At 39.2% G+C, this 26117-nt stretch overlaps 1 protein-coding gene across 1 annotated transcript in view; it reads left to right on the forward strand.

Annotated features, from left to right (window-relative positions):
* CPNE4 (copine 4) overlaps positions 1 to 26117 on the forward strand; it is a 194790-nt gene that overhangs the window by 155417 nt on the left and 13256 nt on the right. Inside the window, exons 10-12 of the mRNA XM_074150995.1 lie at positions 467 to 600; positions 15820 to 15874; positions 25532 to 25583. Of these exons, the coding sequence (XP_074007096.1) occupies positions 467 to 600; positions 15820 to 15874; positions 25532 to 25583 (241 nt within the window). The remainder of the gene's footprint in view (positions 1 to 466; positions 601 to 15819; positions 15875 to 25531; positions 25584 to 26117) is intronic.

Here is a 26117-nt window from a genome sequence, read left to right on the forward strand (position 1 = left end):
ACTACAGCCACAGTAAGTTTTAAAATAGCTAAGAAATGTCCGTAGCTGGAGTTTTAATTTATAGTTTTAGTAGGACTTTTAAGTCTCTTGGGACATTTGAGCTGCACAGCTTTTGTGTCCTGAACATCACCTGAGCTGGAATAATTTAATTAAGTATGAGAACCTAGAGATAATTAATTTGATTCATACACATAATTTTCCACATGGAATAATAATGCAGTTCATTTTTTTTCCCAATTGCACCATTTTAGTTTTATTATCTCTTATTTTGAAAGCCGTCATTTCTTTTTAGACATATTTATCGATGCTATCCTAATTCAAATTTGTTGAAGTGTGCTGTGAAATGACCTTTGCTTTAAGGCTGCAATCTCCGCAGAAGACTCTTTCTGGTAAAGATACATGGTTGATGTGGGGATACTTATGCCCAGAATTGCTCCGCAACATACTGACTTTTCTTCTTTTCCAGGTAGCTATAGATTTTACTGCATCAAATGGTGATCCTCGGAACAGCTGCTCACTGCACTACATCCACCCCTATCAACCCAACGAGTACTTGAAAGCATTGGTAGCTGTTGGGGAGATTTGCCAAGACTATGACAGGTAAATAACCACATTTGATAACAGAGTTGTCATTAGAAAGTGTTTTCACAGTGTGAAATCAATGACTGCCTGCTGCCGGCTGCAGTAGCTCCGTGTTTAGTCACTTAAGAGAAATGACTGCACATCAGAAAGATTAGTCTACCTTAGTATGCTTTTGAGAGTGATAGTGGGTTTAGATCAGCTTCATGGTAATGAAAGGCCCGGTTCTTGGCTGTTTGGCTGACGTGTGTTAAGTTTCGGGTTTGTATTCACATGCCAAAATCATATGTTTAAGTGGATTTTTCATGTATGTTAAACTTAAAGCCTGTTTTGCAGATGCTAATAGCATCCTTTCTACACACTTGGGAGTCTAGTTCTGTCCCATCCTACAGAAAAATGTTCGTGAAATGTGTTGGAAATTGAGTTTTTAGTTGCCTAAACTGCTTAGTGGCCGTGTCTATTTTTAGAAGTAAATGTGTGGTCTTTTTCAGTGTTGAATATGGCCTGTTGAATATTGCAGTCTCTTCTAAAATAAATATTAAAAGATAGTGATAATTTGTGCACACAGCATGCACTTAAATAAATAAAAAAATGCAAGTAATTGGGCCAAATATGCTTTGATTACATTATGTACTTCTGTTGCTTTCACATAGGCGGCCTGCTTCTATCAAATTAATTGCCCATTATTAATCTAATTACCAAGTGCATTTCCTTTAAATGTTCTTTCTTTGTTGGTGAGACATAGCATCTTATTGTTCTTTCTAATCTTTGCACATGATAGACATCCACCCACCTCTTTGCCATATGTAAATACCAGGTCTCAAAAAAACAATGGTATTTCCAGTCAAATTTGAGTTATACTTTCTATATAAGATGTGGAGTGATTTAATACTGTGGTTTGCATGTTACATATATATACAAATTAGCCTGCTCAGAGGCACTTCCATTTGCATGGTAATGAAATGTATTCTCAAAGAAGAATGAGGAAAATACTGCCCTGATACAATTTCTGTAAGAATTTGATGGTCAAACTTAGTCAGTAAGTCTGAGAAAATTAATATTTTACTGTGAGCTGATAATTCCTCAGTGATTATCGAGTAATTTAATAATTACTAGCAATAATTCAGAGGATTAATATACTTCAAAATAGGGAAAGGAATAAAAAGGGCTGGTTTATGCACACAGATTTTTTGATTTTATCACTTAAAGTATATTTTTTTAAGGAAATTAAATAGTTAAGTGGCACAGTGTCTCCTGTACAGAGATACTAATCCCAAATCAGGATTATTCTCTCAATATAGCATATTCCAATCAGTACAAAAAATAATGCCAGTCATATTTTAAATGAAATCATCAGCATCATTCAGTTCTATTGTGCTGCACAGAAAGCCTATTGATGCTAATCAGCACAACTAAAGTTGTATGAGCTACAGACTACGGCTGAACAAAAGCCAGAATTTCTTTTCCCAGGGAAATGTCATCTTTCTGGCATGTGTTTGACCTATACATGCTCTCGAGTTGTGACACTATAAATACCTTCCCATGGGCAACTTGATTCAACATGGTCAGTGCTTTCCCATCAAAATGTCGAGGACCTTTTCTTTATACTTGCACGTTTTGAATCCAGCAAACTGGAAATGAAAACTTATAATTTCTCTAAAGAAGAAAAGAAATTATGAGGAGCAAATCTTCACACAAAATAGTCTACAGGTTCTATATAGAAGGTTTTTTTTGTGTTTAGTTGCAGCCTTGAGACGCATGAGCATATATGACCTATGAAACAAATCTGTATATACAACTTATGAAAGAGAGTTTCAAATTCAGGAGAAATCTGAAATGTGGCATTGATCTGTAACTGCTCCAGTGAGCCCAGTTGGGCTTCAAATACTGGAGTAGGATTTTTGTTTCCAGGTTAAGATCACCCAGAAGTTAAAGGAGAGAGACCTGCTGAACCTAAGGGCTGTTTAGAGCCAGAATGTCACAATTTGTATAGGGACATGTCTTTAGTAAGATTAAAATATGAGACCACAAAGATGGCAGTGCTCTTACCTGAAGTTTTATAGTTTGTACCCGTCAATTATTGCAAATAGGCAGAACTGGCTAATTTCAGTCCAAACCAAGGAAAATGGCATGATTTTCTTTGGGTCTCAGGATTAATGTATTTACATCAAATGAAAGAATAGTTGGAATAAAGTGAAATCTGTTGTTTGCAATCCTTTTTGCATTCCAGTAGCACAGCTCTTGAATGTTAAGTACTTTCGCTACACTTATATACCAAAAGACTGCTTTTTTATATTTGAAAAAAAAAAAAAAAGCCTATGGCTATTACTTAAAATACTTCTGTAATTAGAAACATTCAAATGTATTTGTAATTTGAGAGGAATTGGATTGGCAATTAATATATAGAGACTACACTCAAAATCCAGAATTTTCTTTTATATGCTCTAGTTAGTTCTGTCAATCAAGCCAAATCTTCTCACAATTTAGTTTTCTGTACATATCAGCCTAATATAATGTATCCCTAAGTAATAAATGCTCCAAATTAAGTGCTGCCTTGCATCCCTTGATACAGTGGAATAATCCCTGCTCATCCAAAAGCCCATTTATCTGTATGGTTCAGAGATTCCTGAAATGGTTAAATGTATAGCACCGTTCTGCGTAGTGAAGCATGAAAGAATAAGATTCATTCTTTCATCAGCAATATTCAGAGAATGAGAAATAGACTTTGGTTATTATCCTGATTGTAGAAATGCTGCAGTCCTGTAGGAATAGGCCAATCTGATAATGGTAAGGGCAATGGAAGAGCTGTTCACCTGCACAAAAGACTTAATACTTTATCTATAGGGTGGAATTGTTTCAGGCTATAACAACATTTGTCATAAGAGAGAAGATAAAGTTTGTATGTGATATAATCAGCAGGTAAGTAACAGCAGCAATAGATCATAAAGGAAGGGGAAACATTCATTAGTTTTAAGGAATTAGGTTTTAAAATGTGGTTAGAAATACTGGAAAGGGGAAAACACATTAAGAACTTATTGTTTAAAATATTTGGTAAAATAAGCAGATAGTTTCGTGGAGAAGAATTTATTTTAAGATACACGAGTCACGATTGTTTAAATATGATATCATGAAGCAATAAGTGAGAAATATATATTTCCATTTAAACATTTTCATAAGCTTTCTTTTATATTAAGAATTATATCACTGCTCTAATTTTACCTTGAAATTGTGCAAGTCTATTCCACCTTTTTGTAGCGTAGAGAAACAGATGAAAATGGTGAAAAATCATTAGGCACTGAAGTGTTTATTATTAAAAGGACCTGCTTCTGTATCATTCCATATTTATTCTTTACCTCAGTAATTTAAGAATTGAGTTCTCTGGATCAGAAATCAAATCAAGCAGTTTCTGACAACCAGCAGTAGCAGCCTAGCCAGGATCCTGAAAATTCAGTTGATGACTACTAAACGTGCATATATTCCCTCTAGGTGTTTTGAACAATGAATTAGCAAAATTTACATAGCTGTCTATGCTCTACGGCTGGCTTAGGACTTGCTAACCTTCACCAACTCCAAACAGTGGTTTTGGCCACCCTTTTGTTTCGGAGCCTTGTGGAGAACCCTCCAAGAGAATGTTATTTTCGAAGGATAGATGGCAGGTGTCTGTATGGTTAACACTTGCCCATGCAGTAAAAAAAATGATTGCTCTTTTATGCTGTTTTATAGCTTCCCTCTCTGCAGAAAAAAGCCATAAGTCACAATAACAACAGTTCACACGGTTTATTAAAATGGCTGGTCCTTTGATCTTAATGATTTGTTTTACCAGTGCTGGAACACAACCAACTAGCCATGAGTGTAGCTCATCTTTCATTCTGCAATGGTTGTTGTCTCTAGCAAAGGAGAAAGGGCTGGAGTGGGACCGTAAATAGCTTGTTTGTAAGTATAAATTCTGTTACATGCACACAATGGTAAAGGCTGAAATAATTCCTAAATGATCTTAAGTTATTACAGGTTTTGATGATGATATTGTGGCTGAAGCCCATGACAGGACTTCCAAATCTGCTTCTCAGTTTGAAATCTGATTTCTGCAGTTAGTAGGTTTCCTTTCTCTTCTGCTTATTAAGAATCTCGTTATATTACATTAAATATTTATCTTTGCATTAAAACCTCTATTCTGATTCAGCAGGACACTAGAGCTTACTATCTAATCCCATTGAATTTAGTCTGACTCAAGCAAACACTGAAGTATTATGCAAAATATAGATGACACTAAGATGGAGTTAAGAGTTTTACTGAATCTGAACTTGATTGTTAATTGTTCGCCCCACACCCAAATGTTCAGTGCCTCCCATATACTTGGATGATCTTTATGATTAATTTTTACACACAGTTTTATATTTGTGCATACATCCAGAGTTTTTCCCTGGATTAATTAAAAGGGCTCACGAATATGTGCGAGAATAAGATTTTGTGTAGTCAAATCAATACTCATACCTTGAAAAAGACAAAGGGTAGATGTATTTTGTTTAATAGTTTTAAGCATTTGTTGCATTGTATATTTGTAGAACTTCCTGTTCTTGATGGGCCATCCCTGTTCTGATCTACGCACTCAACTCATGATTCCATGTGTTTCACCACATAGTTTTGTAAAATGATGTCATAAAATTGCTCTTCCTTTTATTTGTATTGAAAATCTATTTCAAAAACTAGTTCCTAATTATTTTAAATCTCTATCTCTGTTTATTCACTCTTAAAGATACTGCAGATTTTTTTTTTTATTTCCAAGAGTCATTGAAACACACAGAAGATAAATTGTATCTGTTTCCTGACAGTAATGTCCTTTTTCATTTAGGCAAATAGCTTCCTTAACTTTAAATACTCAAGTAGCTCCTTAAAACCGACATTCACACTGAGATCATATGTTAACAAATAACCTGCTTGTGTAAAACACTCTTGTCTAGCAATCTCCCCAAAGGCCACTAATGAGCAAAGAGTACATTATTCCTGCAAGGTCCAGAAATTATTTATGTGTAGAGCTCTGTAAAATACTTGAGTGAAAATTTAAAAACTGGGCTACATTCCACAAAAGGTACGAAAGTTCTGAAGTCAGAATTTCAACATTAGCTTCTGCAATCAATGAATTGCAGCAGTAGCTGACTAGATGCAAAAATTCCTCTTTATGGTTTCTTCTTCAGCATTTTAGTGTGCATTCACTCTGATTGAAAACCATTATGCAATAAAGTGCACTTGAGAATTAAGAAGGGAAAAAATGAAAGGAGAAAATAAAAAGACCAGGGTTCCCAGTCCAGCATATCCTTTTCAGTGTAGATCTAAGGAAGGAAAAAACTTAAGAACAGTCAAACTAAGTCTGATGAAAGGTGTATGTCCCAGAAACACATTTCCTAAGGTACCCAGCAGAGGGCGGTTAGGGAGGAGGAAGAGGACAAGGTATGTATAATGCAGTACATGTTATGGAAGTGATATATAAATCAGTGTGATTGGTCCCAAATACAAAGATCAGTAGGTACTTAGATGATGTGGTTTGGATTGAGGCTTTAAGTGGAAAAGAGATCCCAGAGTTTACACCTTGCAATCTGCTTTGTGAAACAGAGCAACATCCCCAAGAATTACTTAACAGGTCATTCATCCTGAGGCTATGTCTGGATTTGTGGATGAAGACTCAGAGAATTACTGTGGCTGGAGGGATCTGAGCTAAATACCTTGAGGTAATTTTGCCAGACACAAGGAGAAAAGCAGTAACTTTTTTTGGTTGAGATAGTAGTATAATAGTAGTTTGTTAAAACTGGGGTGAAAGAATGATGCCTAGAATAACAGGCGCTATATTTGACATTAAATATTTCATGATATCCCTATGTAGAGCTACAGATGTTAAAATTTAATCTACCCATGCAGATCAATAAATAAAAATATGCTTAATTATTAAGCATCTCTCTTTATCACTTTAATTACAGAAACAACCTTTCTAGAGGCTGTTAAGCAAAAAAGCTGATTTGCATATCTAAACAAGTTTAAAAACCATTGGGGAAGAGACATGAATCTTTTTATTTAGTGCTTTAATAGGACCAAATTTGCATAGACATACAACAGAGGAAAAATAGAAAAACAGTGACCTGTACAGAAAAACTTGTAGCTTATGTTTATCAATAAGCTCAGGTGTGGGTAAACATGTTCTGAAGTGTTTGGATAACCCAGGACTAGAACTGCACTGGGAAAAAGGAATTGCTAATACTTTTCATCACCAAACTGGATTGAAAATCCTTGGATTTAATTGTTGAGGACCTAGACTGGCACAATTACATAATCTTGCCTTTGCAGGATCTGTATTTGCAGACTGCTGCCTCACAGGGGTTTCTACAATCACCGCTTTTTGTCCCAAGAATCAGTACAGCAGAATTCATTTAGTACAGCAAGTGTGTTGGGAAGGTGACTTCATAACAGTTTCTTTTGCATGTGTACATACATACATACATGTATATGTGTGCATATATGTAAGTATATATCTGCAGGCCCTTTATCTGGGCAAATACTGTCAATTGTTACAGCTCTGCCCTTTCCCTTATCAGGTTTTCATCTTTGTGTCCTCTTTACCCTGCCTCTTCTTCCAGGAACTCGGTTCCTATGTCAGCAGAGCAGTCACGAGCAGTCCCTTCCAAGTTTCTTAGCAAAACAACTGCTTCCTCCACGAGCTTTTCAGAGACCTCTGCTGCTTTCTGTCAGCTGGTAGATACATCAAAATCTGCATCTTCTGCAGGGCTTTTCTATGCAGTCTTTACCGGTTTTCAATTCAGCCTGAAATCTCTGAGGAAGAGCTTTGTTCTGTGCAGCAGATGACATTTCTCTGGGACTATGCAGACTGGTACCATTGGGATTTCTCTGTCAGTATTTCTTTCTGAAGAGAATGACTTGAAGTATAAAACCCTACAAACTTTATTTGAAATTGCGTATCACCTACTGCTGTGGAGGCTAGATATCTGTGTAAATAAATAAGTATTAATAAGTAAATAAGCATAAATAAAGGAGATAACAATTTGTCTTGCCATATTCAGTGATGCTATCTGACACTGATATGGTATATCTGTAGTGAATGCAACCATTTCCGCAAGTTCAGAAGCATGAAATTCCTCCTTGCATTGTTAAGGATATAACTATCCAAGTCATCTACTCCATTATATTAGCATATAGCTGAGAAGGAAATTATTCCCATTTGGAAATCTGTCCGTCCATAAATGAACACCATGTTCTAAATCTTCTCCTGCAAATTTCCTCCTTTACAGGAAGTGGACACGTTTTGCCTGAGTTGACCTTAACAGGATGTTTGTGGGTCAAATTCTCTCAGTTTAAGCTAGGCAATTCTTGTGAATTAGGTTCCACTAGCTATCTTACTATCCCCTCCAAATTATTGTGAAATTAACCTTGATCAGAGATTCCAAATCAGCAGATGAACAGAGGGTAGTAGCCCATTTCCTCCTGCACATTCAGTGATGCCTAGCTGAATGTTTAGTCATCAGTGTATTTCACTTATAATTTTGCTCTAACTTGTTTTGATAGAGTTTTTCATTTTGACTTAATGTCATTTTGATTTTGGTAAAATTACATCAACAGCTCATTTGGTCACATTAAATCACAATATAATCTCTATAACAGTTTTATCCTGCTCATCCTAGAAAGCTCATTTGTATCCTGAGAGCATTTGATGAGAAATTCCTCTCCCAGCACCTCCCCGCATATATATGCCAACACAGTCCTGTATTCCCCTCTTCCCAGCACACCCCTTATAGATAGATATCTATTTTCTGACAGAAAATTCTTGTAGAGGAAGGTCTCTGACCAACCTTTCCACTGTAATTTGTAAAAAAAGGACAAAATTATGTGCATACATAGCAAAGGTTTTGTTCTTGTGATTGCTTAGTTCAGTATACCCCAAAACTTGAAAGCCCCGCTTGTGTTTCAAAAGGGCTGGGCCCCACCACTGTTCAGTCTGGGGTTCTTCACAATCTGCATATAACAGGATGGAATTCGGCCTGCTGCCTGCAGGCTTCAAGTCATGTCAGGTTTTAAACATCTGAGATTACAGTCCGTGTGAGTATGACCTTTTCAGTGATGGTACAGTTTTCCATATATGATCCCACAGATATGCCAATTCACCATAGAGTTTAGGTTTTGGAAGGTACAGGGACATATGTGCAACCCCTTAAAATACATAGGACTGTCTGGAAACTGCCTGGATTTAAGAAGTTAAATATAACTCACTGTGGCCTCTTGCAGCATCTCCTTCCCTCGTTTATTCCCAGTTATAAAGTGCCATTTCCTTTTCAAGGTACATTTTACTGAATTGGGTCATTCATGTAAGTATAAATCAGGTCATTGCAATTTATTTGTCATCTTGCAGGGAAGCTTGACATTTTATCTCACCTTCCTGAGTATGCCATTTCATTAGGCTATCCTTCTAGCAAGTGATATATCTCACTGCCATTTCATTTTGCTTAACCTACTCCTCCCCCAAGCTCTGATACCTTTTTTTTTTTCTGTGGGTATTTACCTTTCGCTAGTCTAGGGATTTCTGAGTTCACTTGATATTTTACCCTGCAGAGCTTCTTTTGCAATTCTTTAAATGTTAACAAGGGGAAGTTTAAATCCATTGTACCTGGATTCATCTTTGTTAGTTATTTCATGAATTGATGCTTTTCAGTGGTTAGCTTCAGGGAATTTGTATTCCCCTGCTTCATTAATTATTTCCCTTGCAGGTGAGACAGGCATTCCCTTGTATTCTTGAAACCCAATTACATGACAGTATCTATTTCTCAGTATTCAGCAGATTCCAGCTCCCTTCAGGTGGCTAAGAGCTGTGATTAAAGATAGCGAATGAATTTTAATGTCAGGTTTTTGCACATGATTGTGTAGCATCTCTGTCTGCGACAGACCAAGCAATGTAGCTGTTGCAGTGATTTACCATTGATTTGCGTGCTCCCAGCTCTCTTTTGTAACCAAGATGTATGATAATCAGTTCATTCCTGCTACTCCATTAAAAATCACTGTGCATTATGGACTAGATGTCAAGCCTTGTTAGGTACAGTGCAGGTTTGATTAAACAGGCAGTAACCTGGCCAAAACCAGAGATGTGGTTGTATTGAACCAGGCACAACCGCACGGTGAATATGTGGTGACAGCATAGCAGTCCCCCAGAGAAGAATACAGATTAGGGGGAGAAAACACTACTGATGCTGAACTCTTGTGGTCTTTCTGACTCTGGCTGGGGCAGGCTGACAACTGGACCACAGCCTAGCCCATCCTGGAGGAGCACAGGGGGCTGTGCAAGACTGCAAAGGGTGAAGTAGATGGGCTCTGGTCCCTTCCACTTAAATGGTTTGATTTAGCCCTTTTCTATCATACAGATCATGTCCTTTATTTACCTAGCTGTGCTTGCAAAGCAGGAACTGAAAATGTTTAAATATTTCAAATGATTTCTGTATTTTCTTTGGAACTGCTGCTAATTCCTGTAAGCTGTTATGATTCAGAATTTACTGGCATCAAGCCCTTCTCAGATAAGTACTAAATAATACAGTCAGGAACATGATTCATTCATATGCTTTGGAAAAGAAGCACTTAATTCAGCTCATATTCTTCCAGTTCACTCCCTGAACATGAAAGATTACAATTTTAATTGAGATTAGAGATGACTCTATTTTGTTTGTAGCATTTGTTGTTTTCTCCTTTTTCTTTTCCTTTCCCCTTTCCCCTCTCTCCTTTCCCTCTTCCTCTCCCCTTGCCCCCTCCCTTTCCTTCTCCCCCCGCCACATTCACGCTTTTTTCAATTACATGTGTACCAGACACTCCATTTTATTTTTGCAATTCAAAACTTCCCTCTAACAAAGGAAAAATATCTGATTTTATCATGGGAAAAGTATGTAGAGCAGATTAATGGTTTATTCTTTTAAGATTGGAATTGAAAATGAAAGGCACGGTAATTGATTTTGGTATGTCCCAGCATAGTACTTTAAAAATAACTCCCTGGTAATTCTGATCTGACCCAAAACCAAAACTACAAGTGACAGCTTATTATCCAGGGATTCTAGTCAGTTATATTCCTTACAAGAATTTCAGAGAGCTGTAAATTTAAGATTCTTGGTCTTTTGAAACCAAAAATGACTCATTAGAGTTTCTTTCCCCCCAATTCACTGCGTCATTAGTACCGCTGCACTATGTTGCTCCAGCATAAAGTGAGCAGGTTTTCATGCTGCAGCTCTCCAAGGTCAGTTCAGTAGCATCCATACAAATTGCTGCATTGACTTCAGGTAAGCACATCTATAGCTACATGCTAAAGGGCTTTTATGAGCACCATTAAAATGAGTCCCAAAATGAGTCCCTGTGTAAGTGGCTAGCTAGAATTTCATCTTTCTGAATGAATAAATGGCATATAGAATGACTTAGGCCTTTTTTCCCCCTGCATTTACTCCATACAATTACAAAGTTAGATTCCCAATTTAGATATTGAAAAGCAACTAATTCTCAGAGAACATAGTCCTGGCAGCTCTTGTTTTCCTTTCTGAATATAGGTATTGCCACACTGGTGAATATCTAGCTCTATCTCCTGCATTGTCTATGCCAGCAGCTTCAGAGGAAGTTGCAAAAGACTTTCTAATGTCTGAGTAATTATTTTCACCCAATGGAAGAGTTTTATCTTTCTCCTCCTAGGAATAGCAAATCCTTCTCAGAATAAAGCTGAACTCAAGTTTTCAATGATACTACATGTCAGAGGGCACCAGTGGTTAATGGGACAAGATTTTAAAACGTCCTCTATTTTGTCTCCTTATCTTTATTTTAAACATATTTCTTACCTTCCAGTAACACTAGGCTTTCTAGTGAAACAGAAAAAGGTATCATTATCTGTATCACTTACTAATTTACAAAACCTTACTATTTCCTCTATTCAACTCTTCTCCTGCCTGTGCAGTACAGCTCACTGAAAGCTCTCTCCTCTCTGCCCCTATTAACGTATTGATTTGTCATTGCGCTTCCTCTGTTTCCACTAGATAGCTTGAAGGATGGGTGACTAAAACTGAGCAATGTTCCAAAAGGATAATATGGGCTATTTTGAGAATTTATTTTCTGATGTGTGTTATATTATAGCTGAGGGACTTTTCCCTAGGTTGTATTCCTGTTTAGAGGACTGCGATCCTGGAGTCCTGACAATTCCTTTCTATGTGCATTAATTTACATTGACCAATATGAACTTAACCTGAACCCTCTCCCTGATTTTACCTTTACAGTGTAACCTAGATCTGCTCAGTCTTTGGTACCTTTCAGTAATATATGCCTATTTGACTGCAAAAAGTACCAGAAGCAGCATGTACATCTATGCTTGCATGGACCTTGTATAACCAAGTATAAAAGTCAATGTCCGATGCTTTTGCTTTTTTGATCTTTTGATTTCAAGTACTTCAGCTTTTTGAAAATTATGCCAAGTTTTAATTTTCAAGGGAACCTATGTAAACTAAAATATAATATATAATGTAAAGTAGACATGCCAGAGTAATTTTGTAAAGATTCTACCAAGCGACGATCCTCTTTTCCATACTTGATTTTGTAAAAGTCAGGTTTTATAGAACCAGCTTGTTTTTCCACTTCAGTGTTTCTCCCCTGTCCCTGCTGTCTCCAGCAGGAGAGTGCAGGCATTTTTCTTGCCAGTACCAAGGGCTCTCTGGCTAGGTTTAAACAAAACAAGTCAAAGATCCTGATGTGGCCCGAGGCCAAGGACATGACACTGCCTATGTCCTTGTATCTCAGCTTTCTTCCTCCCGGCACAAACTGGTGATACCCAAACTGCAATTTGGGAGCAGTCTCAAGCACAGCTGTCCCCAGCACTGTCCCTGGGAAGTCTCTGGGGGCTGCTGGCTGGCAGGGGCCAGCATTATGCCAGGGAGGGTACGAACAGACCACCAGCTACAGTCACATCCCAGTGCTTCAGCCAGGGTCCCAGGCCTATTTGCTGGTGCAAGTGAAGCCCAAATGCCTGAGCAAGCAACACAAAGGAAAACTGGTTCACAATTTTCTTCTTTTGAATGAGTTTAAATTACAAAGGGAGAAAAGTCATTAGAGCAGGTCCCTTTCCTACTGAAATGCCAGGTTAGGAAACAGGGCTGGAGTCTCTGGTGCATGCAATTCACCCTTGAGGCAGGAGGAAACCTTCTTTTAATTTTCTGACTGTAGTTTCAGTCCCTGGATGGCCTAACCCTTGACATATCTTCCAGAAGCTGAGAAGCTGCTCTGCTTTCTGCTGCAAGCTGCTGTCATAGCCCTGGGTCTGGTAGAGCAGCTCTGTCACACCTCTATACCATAAGGGCTTGTCCTGGAAGCGAGAGAATCCTTGGCTGCCCTTCTGGGTCATTTTTCCCTGCTGTGTCTCAGTAGTACAGGAGAAACAGAATGAGGGCAGCAAGCTCAGCTGCTGGGTTTTTTCTCATATGACAAAGTGAGGGGTGTATGTGAAAACTAGAGAGAGTTACTATGTAAAATATCACTAAGCCGTTAAACTACATACTTACTAAAGAGCAAGACCTTTATATTAGCTAAACACCTTGTTTTCTGTGGTAGGAGGAAAAGTATTGCTTATATTAAAATTTTATTTTATGTTGAAAGCTGTCAGCCACAAATTTTGTAGCGTGGTCAAGGAATAACATGATTGTCTTTTTTATGCAAGGGATGTCATGAGTGATAATAAAAAGGTTCCCTTCTTACCTTAAAGATCAAGCTCTGGGAGCACATGAAAGTTAATTCCTTGGTCCCAGCAGCTTGAATCAGAAACCAGAGGCATGTACCTAAATTCTGTAAAATTAGGAGCTTCCTAAGGAGAGTGTGGGGCTATTCTGAGTGAGGCAAGAGAAAGTATTAAGCACATGAGTAGACCCCTCCTCTCCAGTGTTCATGCACTTCCCTCTAAAAAGCAGCCACATGGAATCCCATCTTGAGAGCATACATGATCAAGCTTTACTCTTTCACTACGCAATGATAGCAGTAACTAGCACTTGCTCAAAAAGGACATTCAGACATAAAGGCAGGTGTCCTGACTGTGATGGTAAGGTATTCTGAGTGCAGAATAACAGTGGAGGCTGTGCCACCCTGTGACTGGGAATGTGGGAGTCTCGCCACCAGAAAGGGACTCCAGGCTGCTGGAGGTATCACTTAGTGCTGTCTCTGAATTACTTCAGAGCAGAAGATGGAACTGCAGATACAAGAGTGCCTGCACTTGTTTACACTCGAGAAACATTGCAGAACAAATACAGGCACTGTATGCGTTTAGGCATCTTCCAGGTTGGGTAATTGCTGCCAACATCAGATTTTTTGGATTGCTTTATTGAACTTAGATACTTACGTTCTACCTAAGTAAAATTCTTTTTTAGTCTTTGTTTGCTCTTGCCCAAAATCAATTAACTTGCAGCTCCACAGGGTTTAATCTTCTAATCCAACCATGCTTAATCATTGATGTAAAACAAGATTTTTTTCTCTCCTCAGATTCTTTTCTAATAACTTCTTATTTCTAGCCCTCTAAGTGTGCGCCTGAATTCTCTGCATCTATTTATATGGGCTTCCCCGCTTCCAGGAGTGTTTAATCAAAGAGAAGGCTATCAGCAGGTGGTTAGCATCAAATGTCAGCAGCTACTTCATTTCTGATATCTCTTGGAAAAAATGTTTCATTACCATGCAAATGATGTTAGTCTTCCTTTCCAAGATCTATTGTCACATGATGTACCGTACGGTACACAGAACTGTGCTCCCAAGATTTATGCAGCACCTACATTTCGTAGCAGAACAACAGTTGTGAGAGCTAAGCCATCAGATGACAATCATCACAGTTTCCCAATGAGCTGGTGAATAGCTCTGTCTCGTGGTGGCAACTCTAACTTCAGGGGGGACTTCTGCTTTTTTGTAAACCCTTCCATTTTTCTTTAGCTTGTATCAGAAATACCATGGTGTCTTTCACAGCCTATGCCAGACAGAATAGCCCAGCCGCTTTAATGGGCGCTATTATCTTTCTTGAGTATGTCTAGGAAGCAAATTATTCACTTGATACTTGGAGTGGCAATGTCTTGAACTACACAAAGAAAATTGAAGCTGCTGGCCCCTCTTGGGAATCTTTGAAAGTGCCAATAATGGTAGCAAGAACTCAACTTTTCCATGGGCGCTGAAACCCTCTAAGCAGAATGGGACAAACCTATGAGGGGTTTGATTCATCAGAGCACTGAAGTACAGTTCAGTGACTTCAGCGGGGCTTCAGGATGTGTTCAGAGTTAAGCATATGTTTGGGTGAATTGTTAACCTCAAGCGTGTGATCAAGTGCTTTGCTGACTCAGGGACGAGACATTCCTTACAGCTTGTTGTTTTCCACTTTGCCATCTGGGAAGAGGCAGCTTGACAGCACGTGGGCTGTGTGAGACATTATTGCGTTTCTGAAAGGGTATTAACAGCCTTGAAGTTTCCAGGTCCTCTGAATCAGGATTTTTTTGTCTCTACAGATCTAACTGGGGTAGAACAACCTTACTAAAGTGAAAGCAAACTGACCATGCCACAGCATTTGCTAGGTTATCAGTCAACCTATGCCTAATTAAAATAATCTCGTGTTTTAGTGGAAGTACTAAAGATGCAGGTGGAAAGCTTTACAGAACCTGCAGGCTTGCGAGTGTGAAATTGCCCCTTTTGAATATTTTAGGAAGTCTCTTTTGCACCTGGACAATTGTAAGAACCCAAATTTGTAAACACTTTGAATTATAGAGTCATCTCTTCACTACACCTATTTCCTGAGCTGGGGGAGCACAGCTGTATTTATATGACATAAATGTTGTTACAGGCTGTTAAGACACCTTATCCTCATGCTGCAGCTAGGTAGTGCAAAAGAGTGGGTAATAACTGTAATTGCATTTGTGGGAGAAGTGCAAGATACCTTGATGCCTCGGTATTCTCCAAATGATTTTAACGTCCCAAAAATACTAGGTTCACCTGAAAAATCTACCATATTACTCCCCAGTCTGGTCAGCACACACCCCTCCTTCTCTAATCTGATACCCTTCCAGTCTGCCATGCAACACTCTTGACCTAAAAGCCATTTCTGGACTGTTGTGCTGCTTTGCAGTTTTGATGAATGCTTTCAGAATAAATGTTTATTGTAACAAAATGCATTCCCACAACAAAATGTGGGAACTCCTCTTTATTTTTTTTATTCTTTTCCAGTGACAAAATGTTCCCAGCCTTTGGATTTGGAGCAAGGATACCCCCAGAATACAAAGTAGGTGTATAAGTAACATCTTCTAATTTCCTTGGTTTATGAGGCACAAAGTAGGGGAGAAATGGTTCAGTGCAGGGCGGGGGTTTGGGGTAGCAACTCCTACTGCTTGTTTTCTTTCATCTGGCTTCTCACCCAGTGATACCTCACTGAAACCAGAAATCAAAGTTAGACTTAAAATAGTTCTGTTACACACAAAATATTTCATGGTATTAGCAAAGGTTTGTTAGTGGATGGTAGTCTAGTAAGAGAACTGATTTTTTGAACTACACTTGCCAAGCATATTTTGAAGCTTTGCAGGCTCTGGTTTGACAGAATCCATTTTGGAAGACGTGGTTCAGCGAGTGGCCTTGTGTCCATGCTTTACGTTGAAGAGATTGAACATCTTCCTGAAAATAAAGACCTTAGAAGAGTTTTGCTCTGTGGCAAATTTCTGTGTGACGGTGGACATCTTCAGTATCAGGAAGAGAAATATAGTAGCATGTATCAATGCTAGAGAGAAGTGGTATTTATAAATAATCCAAAATGAGAGTGATCCACAGTGGTGGTGCAATTGTGAGCGTACATATGCAGTCTGGTAAAGCTGGAGTGAAGACAGCAGAGTAAAAGAAGGAGCTTTTCTCATCCAACAGAGAAAAGCCTAAGAAGAAATAGGCAGAAGTTCAAATCTTGCATTGCACATGCAGAGTTAGTGTGGGCAAAAACTAGTTGAGGATTCTGCAACTCAGATACTATCTTGGAAAGAACAATTTTGGACTCCTGATCATGCAGGCTTCATCCAGTATCCCCATGTCCCCTGCTCTGGGTTGTGTCTCTTAGCTGTGGCTGCAGTAGGGAGGTGAACACTGGCCAGGTGAAAATAGTCCTGTGCAGAGAGGGATTGTGTGTCAACTCAGCATTGTAAAGTATGAATCAGCAGATGCAAAGGGTACCAGTGTGTTCCTTATAGCTTGTTGGTTTGATACCTGCATGAGAATAACAGTAGTGTTGTAAAGCAAATTTGATATGTCTTGCAGTCTAAGGTAAGTCTTAACAACATTGCCTTCTAAACTAAAAAGCACTGTTATAAAAAAGCTGTGGTTGACAAGGTCTTTTGCAGTGCTCTGCTCCTGAAAAGTGACACCAGTGTTAATCCTTTCCAAAGTCAGAGACGGCTTCCAGAACTTTGATACAGATTTTAATGTGGTAAATGCACACAGAACATCTGTGTCTGTCGTGTATCTGTTCCAACGGCAGCAGCTGACAACCATCTCTGCTATATAAGGGGGAGTGTTTTGGAAAATTAACATACTGAGCAGCCTCTACCATCAAACGCATTACTGAAACACAGTAGGTACTCCTCAAATGTCCATCCCGTTGCCACCAATATGTGCGTCTCTACCTGTGGCTGTATAGCAGCATTGACTGGATGACTTGGACTATACATCACAACCAGATTGCTCTTTCAAGTCCAGTACTAGCCATCATTGACAATGCCATGTACTATTGTGATTATCCAAAACAAAAATACCAGCCTGGTGGTGTGCCAAGGGCTGGTTGTTCAGTCATCTGTGAGGTGACCATCATTGCATGGCAGAAAACATGCAATTTCTTCAGCTGCAGAGAGCCGTACTTATCTAAGGACTGCTTGAAGGAAGATGTTACTGTGCTGGCCGAAGTATTTTCACTGGTTTGCTGGTGATGGCAGTAGAGGAAAATCCACAGCACAAGACTGCTTCTTTCTCAGCCAAAATAACCAGCTGGTGGCATTGATGCCTCAGGTCACATGAGCATATCGGCAACGTACCCATTTTGTTAGTCCCAAGCACAACAGCCTCTTCACCTGAATGTGAGTACATATCTCAGATGTCAGCTGAAAAACACGTCTTGCCAGAAAGTGATTTCAGGGGGACTTTGTAACCAGATATTCCTACAATCACCAACACCAATTGATCTTCTGCTTTGGCAGAACTGGTGTTTGGATAATTTCCTGACAAGTACTCTTAAGAAAGTCAGACACTTGATTTGAGTTTAGTGGCTCATGCATGGATAAATGGTCTTGCTCAATAGCATGAGCTGCTACGTATGTTACTAACCTCAAAGCAAGAAAATGGATGTATCAGACCTTCAGATTTTGAGAAGTTCAGGAAAAGTAAATGTAAACTTAAGAAGATGGGGGTACTTGCTTGTGGATTATATATATGTGAGTAAACAAAAGAAGTCCCAAAGTAAACAGAGACGCAAGTGAGGGCCAGAAAAACATCTTTCATCTACACTATGGAAAACTGTGACAGAAAATGACAAACATAAAATTACGTATCAGCTTACCAAATAAAACTTTGAAGAAGAGAAGAACCACATTGCAGGAGAACTAGCCCTTCTGTGCAACAGATGGGGACAAATAATTAGCTTGGTGTCTATCATGGGCACATCCAACTGGAATTCAGTTAGGAATTAACTGTCATCTGTGCTATTGTTCAGTCCCTCCCTGTGATACTCTACACGGTCCATACAAGTCTTCATAAAATAATCTGTATCAACACTTTCAAGTCCCTGCTTGGCTTTGGCTGCACTTCTAAATTGAAAGATACACCCTTTAAGAGAGTGAAGAGTCAGCCTCATCATGATGCATTAATAAGTCAAGGCCAATAAACCTGAAAATCCTTCAGTAATTTGGTCTACACTGGTATCATAAAGTTAACTAAATCCAACAATCATAGATTAATAGAATCATAAATGGTTAGAGTTGGAAGGGACCTTAAAGATCATCTAGTTCCAAGCCCCCTGCCATGGGCAAGGACACTTCCTACTAGAACAGGTTGCTCAAAGCCCCATCCAGCCTGGCCTTAAACACTTCCAGGGATGGGGCATCCACAGCTTCTCTGGGCAACCTGTTCCAGTGCCTCACCACCCTCACAGTAAAGAATTTCTTTCTGGTATCTAATCTAAATCTTCCCTCTTCCAATTTAAAACCGTTACCCCTCATCCTGTCACTACACTTCCTGACAAAGAGTCCCTCTCCGGCTCTCCTGTAGGCTCCCTTCAGATATTGGAAGGCTGCTATGAGGTCTCCCCGGAGCCTTCTCTTCTCCAGGCTGAATGATTAGTGTTTGATGTGGAACAAAGCCAAGATGCATGAGCAGTGAAAAAATTGATATAATTAAAAGTAACAAAGACTGTAGACAAAAGTGCTCCCAAGTTGTCTCCTCTAACTTCTTATCTACTACTGCAAGAATATGGTAACGCTATAGACATTACTGCAGATCTCATGCTATTCAAATGTTCTTTTGATGCTTTCAGTCAAAGGTATTACAAGTAACACACACGTTTTGTTTTATTAAAGAATAGTAGTGTCATACCTGTCATAATTCACATCTTCAAATTTAGGTTAAATCATTACAAGAACTTCTAAGTTCTGGCCCCATCACATGGATAAAACAGCTTTTCATTTTAATTTAGAGTGTCTGCTTTCAAGTATTCAGTCCTGATGAGATGATCTAACCTGCTCATAGCACGTTGGTCTCTGCACACTAGCAGTTGCCCTTTTATTTCTTCTGTAGACAACAAATTGCTAGAGCTCTGGAAGAAATGACTCCCACTGCCAAGGGTTTCTAAGTAACCATGAGAGCCTCCACACAGCTAAAATAACGTAACTTCTTTCAAAGTCTAAAAGAAAGCTGACCAACATATGCATGGCAATAACACAGTGAGGGAAGGCCACAGGTAAGCAGTCTGATGAAAACAGTAGGCAAAGTAAGTGGATCCAGTAGATTCAGGTCTAACTTACGTCATGCTCGACCCCAAACTGTAGAAAAATGAATCCTGTAACTCAGTATTCAGCATGAATCAATGGTACCAAGTATCCATTGTTATTTAGGACCAGCTGAAGGCTGCTGCTTTCAGACTGCCCATAAGCTTTACATCTTTTTGCCAAGGTTTCCTTGGTGCACTAGACCACATGGGAGAAAGGTGTCCCATGTGGTGTTTGTGGTGTTACATCAAACCAGTGCCTTGGTTTCAGACTGACTTGAGCTCCTGCTAGTAGCCTGGGATGGGTGTTGGAGGGCAGTATCCACCTGTCCGTTTAGTGAGATTCCAGTGTCCTCACATCCTTCTACATTCTACAAGAAAAGCAACGTTTGCTATGCCAACTATTATTCCCCATGGAAAATACACCCCCCATTTTACATTAGCACTTCACAACAATGGGAGTACCCACCTCTGCAGGCTCTTCATGAATCTCTTCAGGGTGAACCCCTTTAAAAACGTGTTTTTATATATGCTTTCTACAGATTTTCCATTTCAAGAGTGTACCACTATGTTATGCTGACTTTATTTTCCCTCATTTCAGCTCCAAATGAAACACTTCAGCTGTTAGCAGAAAAACAGCAGTTTCTTAGTGGCATAAGGAATCTGTGGGAGTGAAGGAAGCAAGACATGCCATATATAACATTCCTCATCAGTCTAGGGATCTTTCATCCAGTATTCGGCAATATGATCTTTTTTCCCCACGCCCTGACAAATACATCACCCTGCTCTTTGATTTAAGTAAACCTCTGAGAGCAATATTCCCCACTTGAGCTTCTAACGCATGAAACTTGCAGAACATTGCTGGTTATTCCACGGAAGTGTCTCCAACCCATCACTTCTCTTTTTTTTGTAACAAGAAGAAGTATCTGAAAAGTGTGATGTAAAGTGAAGAGGTGGCAGATAATGTGGACTTAAACACTGCTGCAAAAGGTCACAGTGAAGAGGAGGAAAGAAAGTTGAACCACACACGCCAATTTCTTAGCAGGCAGAACTCGAAGGAGCTGAAGAACCACACAGCAGCACAAAACTTACTGTTAAAATGAAAAGAAAGTCAGAATTGTGTCAGCCCCTTGACAGGTGTATTGTCAATAATGAAGTGTTTTTTCCTAAAGAAGACTTGCAGGCTGACACCTGAATAGGTATGAAACAACTTGCAGTTTGTTTTAAGACAGTCCTGGTTAATTCTACATTTTTAATCAAAGCTTCATTCACTGCTAATGCTGGAAAGAGTCGCTGGAGAGAACCTCACTGTAGTTACAGAGAGAGTACAGCATCTTTATGACCCTAACCTGCACTGGCTGGTTTGCTGGAAAGGTAAGGGACTTGAAGAGTGCTGTGGTCTTTGCGATTCCTGCACTTTGCAGGAGCTTGAGGGCAAAAATATATGCAAACCTGACAAAAAAAAAAAAAAACCAAAACCAAAAAAAAACAACGCAAGGATGTGTAACAGACCAAGGGAAAAAACAGTATTTGTCACCATATCCACACAACCTGGATTTAGACATGGAAACTGGGCAGCATGCTCAAAAATCAAGTACAAAGGAAAATAAATGGCCAAGCTTTGCCAAGCAGAAATGTCTACAATGTGGTCTTAGCCAGAGATACAAGCTGTCCAGCTCCCAAACTATTTGATTAATGAGCATTCTGAAAATAATAGCTTTTGAGCAATGTTTTTTAAATTGGTTAGTCTTTTGCAAAATATGCAGGCATTCCATATTTAATTTTCAGACTGGCAATGGCTTAATAGTATTCAATTTATTCACAGATAAGCACTCAACATTGTGCATTGCAGCATTTATACTTGTATGCATCTATTGTTCATGGATTTTTGACAATCTCTATTTGAATCAGTAAGAAAGCATTCCTAAATTTGGCTGAATTTGTCAGATTGTTTGTCAAGTAGTTCCAGTACCATCACCATAGAGGTTTCTGGAAAGCTGGAGCTATTTGGGACAGGAAGGTTAATTTAAATGATTTCAACAATCTAGAGAGGGGAAAAAAAGATCACTGATTTTCAGAATTGAGGCATCCATATTCAGCATTTGCAAGATGAATGAAAAACATGTTTTCTGAGTCAAAGCAGCTTTTTATTTGAAAAAAAATGAAGTTCAGTTAGAGTAAAAGGGATTTAAAAAACGTGGAGGCCAAAATAGAATAACAAGTTTTGATGCCTTTGTGTAGTCCAAAAGCTTTCCAGCAATTTGCTTTATGATTTTGGGGGATTTATTTTTTGTCAGATTCCAAGGTAGTGTGTTTTGTTTGTGTTTTGAGGTTTCTATCTGAGTCTAGACGACTTCCCTTTTTCTAAAGAAATCTCAAAAATTCTCATGAATTAGTAAATTATCCTTTCCTTTCAGCCTTAATTAGAAACTTATTTAGCAAGGGCCATGGTATGAGGGTGAATTTCAATGCATTCCAACATAAGGGAAATAAGTTACCTGCTGTGAAGGTGACTTTTCTACTAAGCTGGTCATAAGCATGTGGAAGTACGGTTATGATTTCTGCAATAGTCTCATGGGCGCCATCACATTGATGGACAACCGCCTTCCTGTACGCAGGTGCTTGTCACTGTGTATGTATAGGCAATGGAGGCATTCTACAGTGGTAAAACATATTTTACTATAATCTGCCTTAGCAAAAATATTTTCGACCATTTATTTAGTTGATGTATCCTCAGAAATGCTGCTGTTGTAATCTACATTGCGATGTATGGTAGAGCTACTGATTTTGCTTGTTATAAACCTTAAAGAAATTACCTGAGAAATAATATGTTCCTGGTGCAGGAAGTTCCTGGACAGCTGTGTTTTAATAATCTCACATCCATTATGGTATCTGCTAAATAATTTATCTGGAGTCCTGCAGAGGGCAAAGATTAATATATAGCTAAGTGCAAGTAAATGTCCTTAGTTAGAGGCTTTGAGTGGCATAAGGTAATGCCACGCTGATCATATGTAATCACCTCTGCAGTCCAGAATTTCTCTCTCCTTTCCCTAAGAGAGAGGAGAAGGGCTGAGCAGAGGGTCAGCTACATATTCAAAACGTAATCCAGGGTCTGTGGCACAATCATGGTTCTGCCACCCCAAGGGAGACAGCACAGAGGCAGGCTGAAACACAGCTGGCTTTACTCCTGAGTGGAGAGTGAGTTCCGAGCATTTGGAGAAACTCTGCTTTAAAAATATCTGCTGCTGGCTTGCCTCGGGCAATGATTTCCTATTTGTGAACCATCACTGAACTGCTCAAAGAACTTCTCTCCTTCACATTGTACTTTAATCTAGTTTAAATTGTGATATATTGTTCACAGAGCATAGGAAATAACCCAATAAATTCTACATTCACTGTGTTTCCTATCCTACCTTCAGGATAAATTTTAACACTGTTGTTTGTGAATCAGGATGACAATGTATGAGGGCCACTTCCTCTGAGAGAGCAGCAGCCATTGCTCAGACAGTATCATATTTTGGATCATTGTTTACACTTGGGCTTTCCTTATTGGCCTGAACTGTTGTCTACATCTTACTTAAATAATAGCCTGGGTGCCGTAGCTCTGAACAAGATAAATTGTTTGTATGGTGTGATCCTGAAAGAGGTATAGCAACAAAAGCATCCAGCCCATGCTTGCATGGGAGATTAAAATACTGCATTCATAGCCATGGAAAATAATTGTGATACTTCTTTTGCTATAATTTCAAATGCTTTTGGAATAAAGAAATAGAATCAGTGAAAAAACAGTGTTGGAAGAATCAGCCTGTAATACATAAACATGCGTCGCCATCCTTGTTGCTCTTCAGATGCAGTTAGCACAAAATACAGAAAACCTAAAGGAAGAGGAAAAGCTATTGAACAACAAAAAAAATCATCAGTGAGTGAAAACTCACATAACCCCTCTTGACAGATGCAATTACCTTTGGCCTGCAGCTGGTCATGAGACTGGCAGATACCAGCTGGGCAAAGTGTGCCAAGAGACGCACAAAGCAGGCAGACCGAAGGGCTCTGGAGTGCCTCTGAAGTGTATCTGACAGCCCTGCTCTTCTGTGTCTGCTCAGTGAGGAACTTACATAGTGACTTTCTGCATTATTTTCCATGGCCGAGTAGGGTAGCCTGAATGGCCTACGTAAAATCCTTTGTAAGGGGCAACTGATGCTTGGTGTAGACATAGCAAGCTCCTGGCTGGGCTCAGCTGGCTGTAGACTCTTCAGTAATTCTTTTCTTCAGTCTTTTCCCACCATGGTAGAAGTCCTTCTTTATTTAACCTCTTAATAAGGAACGGTAGGCATCACTGTGGTGAGCAAGGCCAGCATATGATGGGAAAATTTGATTTCTCTGTGAGAAATTAGTTGGCAGTAATTATCCAACTTTTACCACTTTGCCTTTACAGAAGCTTCTCTGTAATCACATATTTGATCTATGGGTCTATTAGTCATAGACCAATTTCTGTGCTGTGCTGTGAAGTCATCTAAACTAGCAAGTACAACAGCAACAGAAATAAATCTCTTTCTGCAAATAATCCAAGTTCTATTGTACATCTATTGTACCTTGTACATAGTAAACACGTTGCTTTCCATATGACTAGGACTGTTGGCACTTCTGAAGGTTCTACAGAGATCTATAAAGTCTCAAAGGTGTGCAGTTGAAGTTAGCTATATAAATGCCTGCATGAATCTGGGATGATATACTTAAATTCAACTTTACAGTCCACTTTAAATAAGTGGCTTAACTCTCAGCCACTTTATGCAAACCCAAATATATATCTATATGTTGTGCATTGCAAAACAAAAGTTGGGCTTCATTCAAGACAATTGAAGACAAACAGGAGAATTAAGAGACTGAGCTTCAGATCTACAGAGATTAAAAGGAATCAAGCCTTCTCAGTGATCAAAGAAAGGAGTAAAAAGGAAACTGGATCCAATGCAGTCCAAAACAAACCTTAAAACCAGAAAAGAGCATCTGAAGAAAGTTTCAGTCCCCACAGATTTGTGTTGTGGATGCAGATCTGTAAGTGACAGACAGATAGAGGAAGCCTGGGACCCGAGACTTACATTGCCTTGCATTATTTGTGCATATGGAAGTCTTGTGTTATTTTCCCAAGCCACTAAAGATACAATACATGGGGTTTTTAGAAAATCAGTGACTTTTTTTGTATTCACAGCTATTTCTCTTAAGAAATACCTCTGTGGTATTTTATCACAGACAGATTTAGAGAAAGAGAATGGAATAGTCACTAAATTTGAAGAAAAACAAGAGTCTTCAGGTTTTTTCTTAATTTTCCCCAGCCTAATCTAATTTCTTAATCAGCTCAGACTCCTTGCATTTCATACACTCTTATTTCACAGTAGGTCTGGGTGACTGCCTTGATCTCATCAGAGAATAAATTATTTATCCAGTAATCCCATGCCCTTCAAATGCAGAACTGTTCACCCGTGGGAATGGAGGATTCAGAAGGGGGCTGAGCTTGTGCTGTCAGTGCTGTATCACAACCTGCTTTCGCTCTCCTGCAATCTGCAATGCTGAGCTAGGGAGAGCTGGCATTTAAATCTCCTTAGCAATACATCCCTCTTCTGTGCCTGGCATTGATAGCCCAATCCTGACACCATATTTATGTGATTTCTCATGTACTTGTGTACATAAAACATGTGATTTATCTTTGTGCTATTTTTTCTCGATTTTGTTGTTGTTATTGACAAGTTTGATTCCAGTTTTGTTATTTTGTTTCTGCAGGGCGTTCCAGCTGGGACTGTATTTCACACTTAATGGCTGAAAGCTTGAAAGATCTCTGGTTTAACACAGGAAGAATGTGAAGTGTGTTTAACCACAAGTCCTCTTGGAATAATTTTTTGACTACAGTCTTCTTTTCTTCTTTCCATTTATCTGCAGGTCTCTCATGATTTTGCAATCAATTTCAATGAAGATAACCCAGAATGTGCAGGTAACACTCACATTAGGACAGACTGCTGTATTTCTGCTGTGTGCAAAATGAGCTTGTATTTTTTATTGTGTCCCCTGAGTATTGTTTAAAGAGTTTTTTAAAGAAAGTAGCTGGGAGTTTCAAAACCTGACAGGCTCCAAGCCACCAGGCTTAGCTTTAGAAACCTTAGGAAGTGCCATATATTAATTTCCTGAAAAACACGTCCCTTTGGAAGTACACCACGCTGGATATTCAGCACTTGAACTTCTCCAGATCGCTAGCATTTCTGAAAACTAAAGCTGTGTTTTCTAGATTCATTCCAGATCTTCAGCTACAGCAACATCATAGGTTGTGCAGCTAAGAAGGGCAGGACATGCAAAAGCAGGCTGTGCACTTCTGTGATCAAAGACTCCCTCTGTGTAGAGCCAGTTCTTTGGCCAGACCTGCAGCAATAGTATACTGCTGCGAGTCAGCCCAGCGATGTCCAGCACCAAAGGGTCAGGGCAGCAGCTGAGGACTACAGTGGTAGAAAGCAGCATGCTTTCGTGACAGCAA

This window comes from Numenius arquata, chromosome 7 (assembly GCF_964106895.1).
Source record: "Numenius arquata chromosome 7, bNumArq3.hap1.1, whole genome shotgun sequence".
NCBI lineage: Eukaryota > Metazoa > Chordata > Aves > Charadriiformes > Scolopacidae > Numenius > Numenius arquata.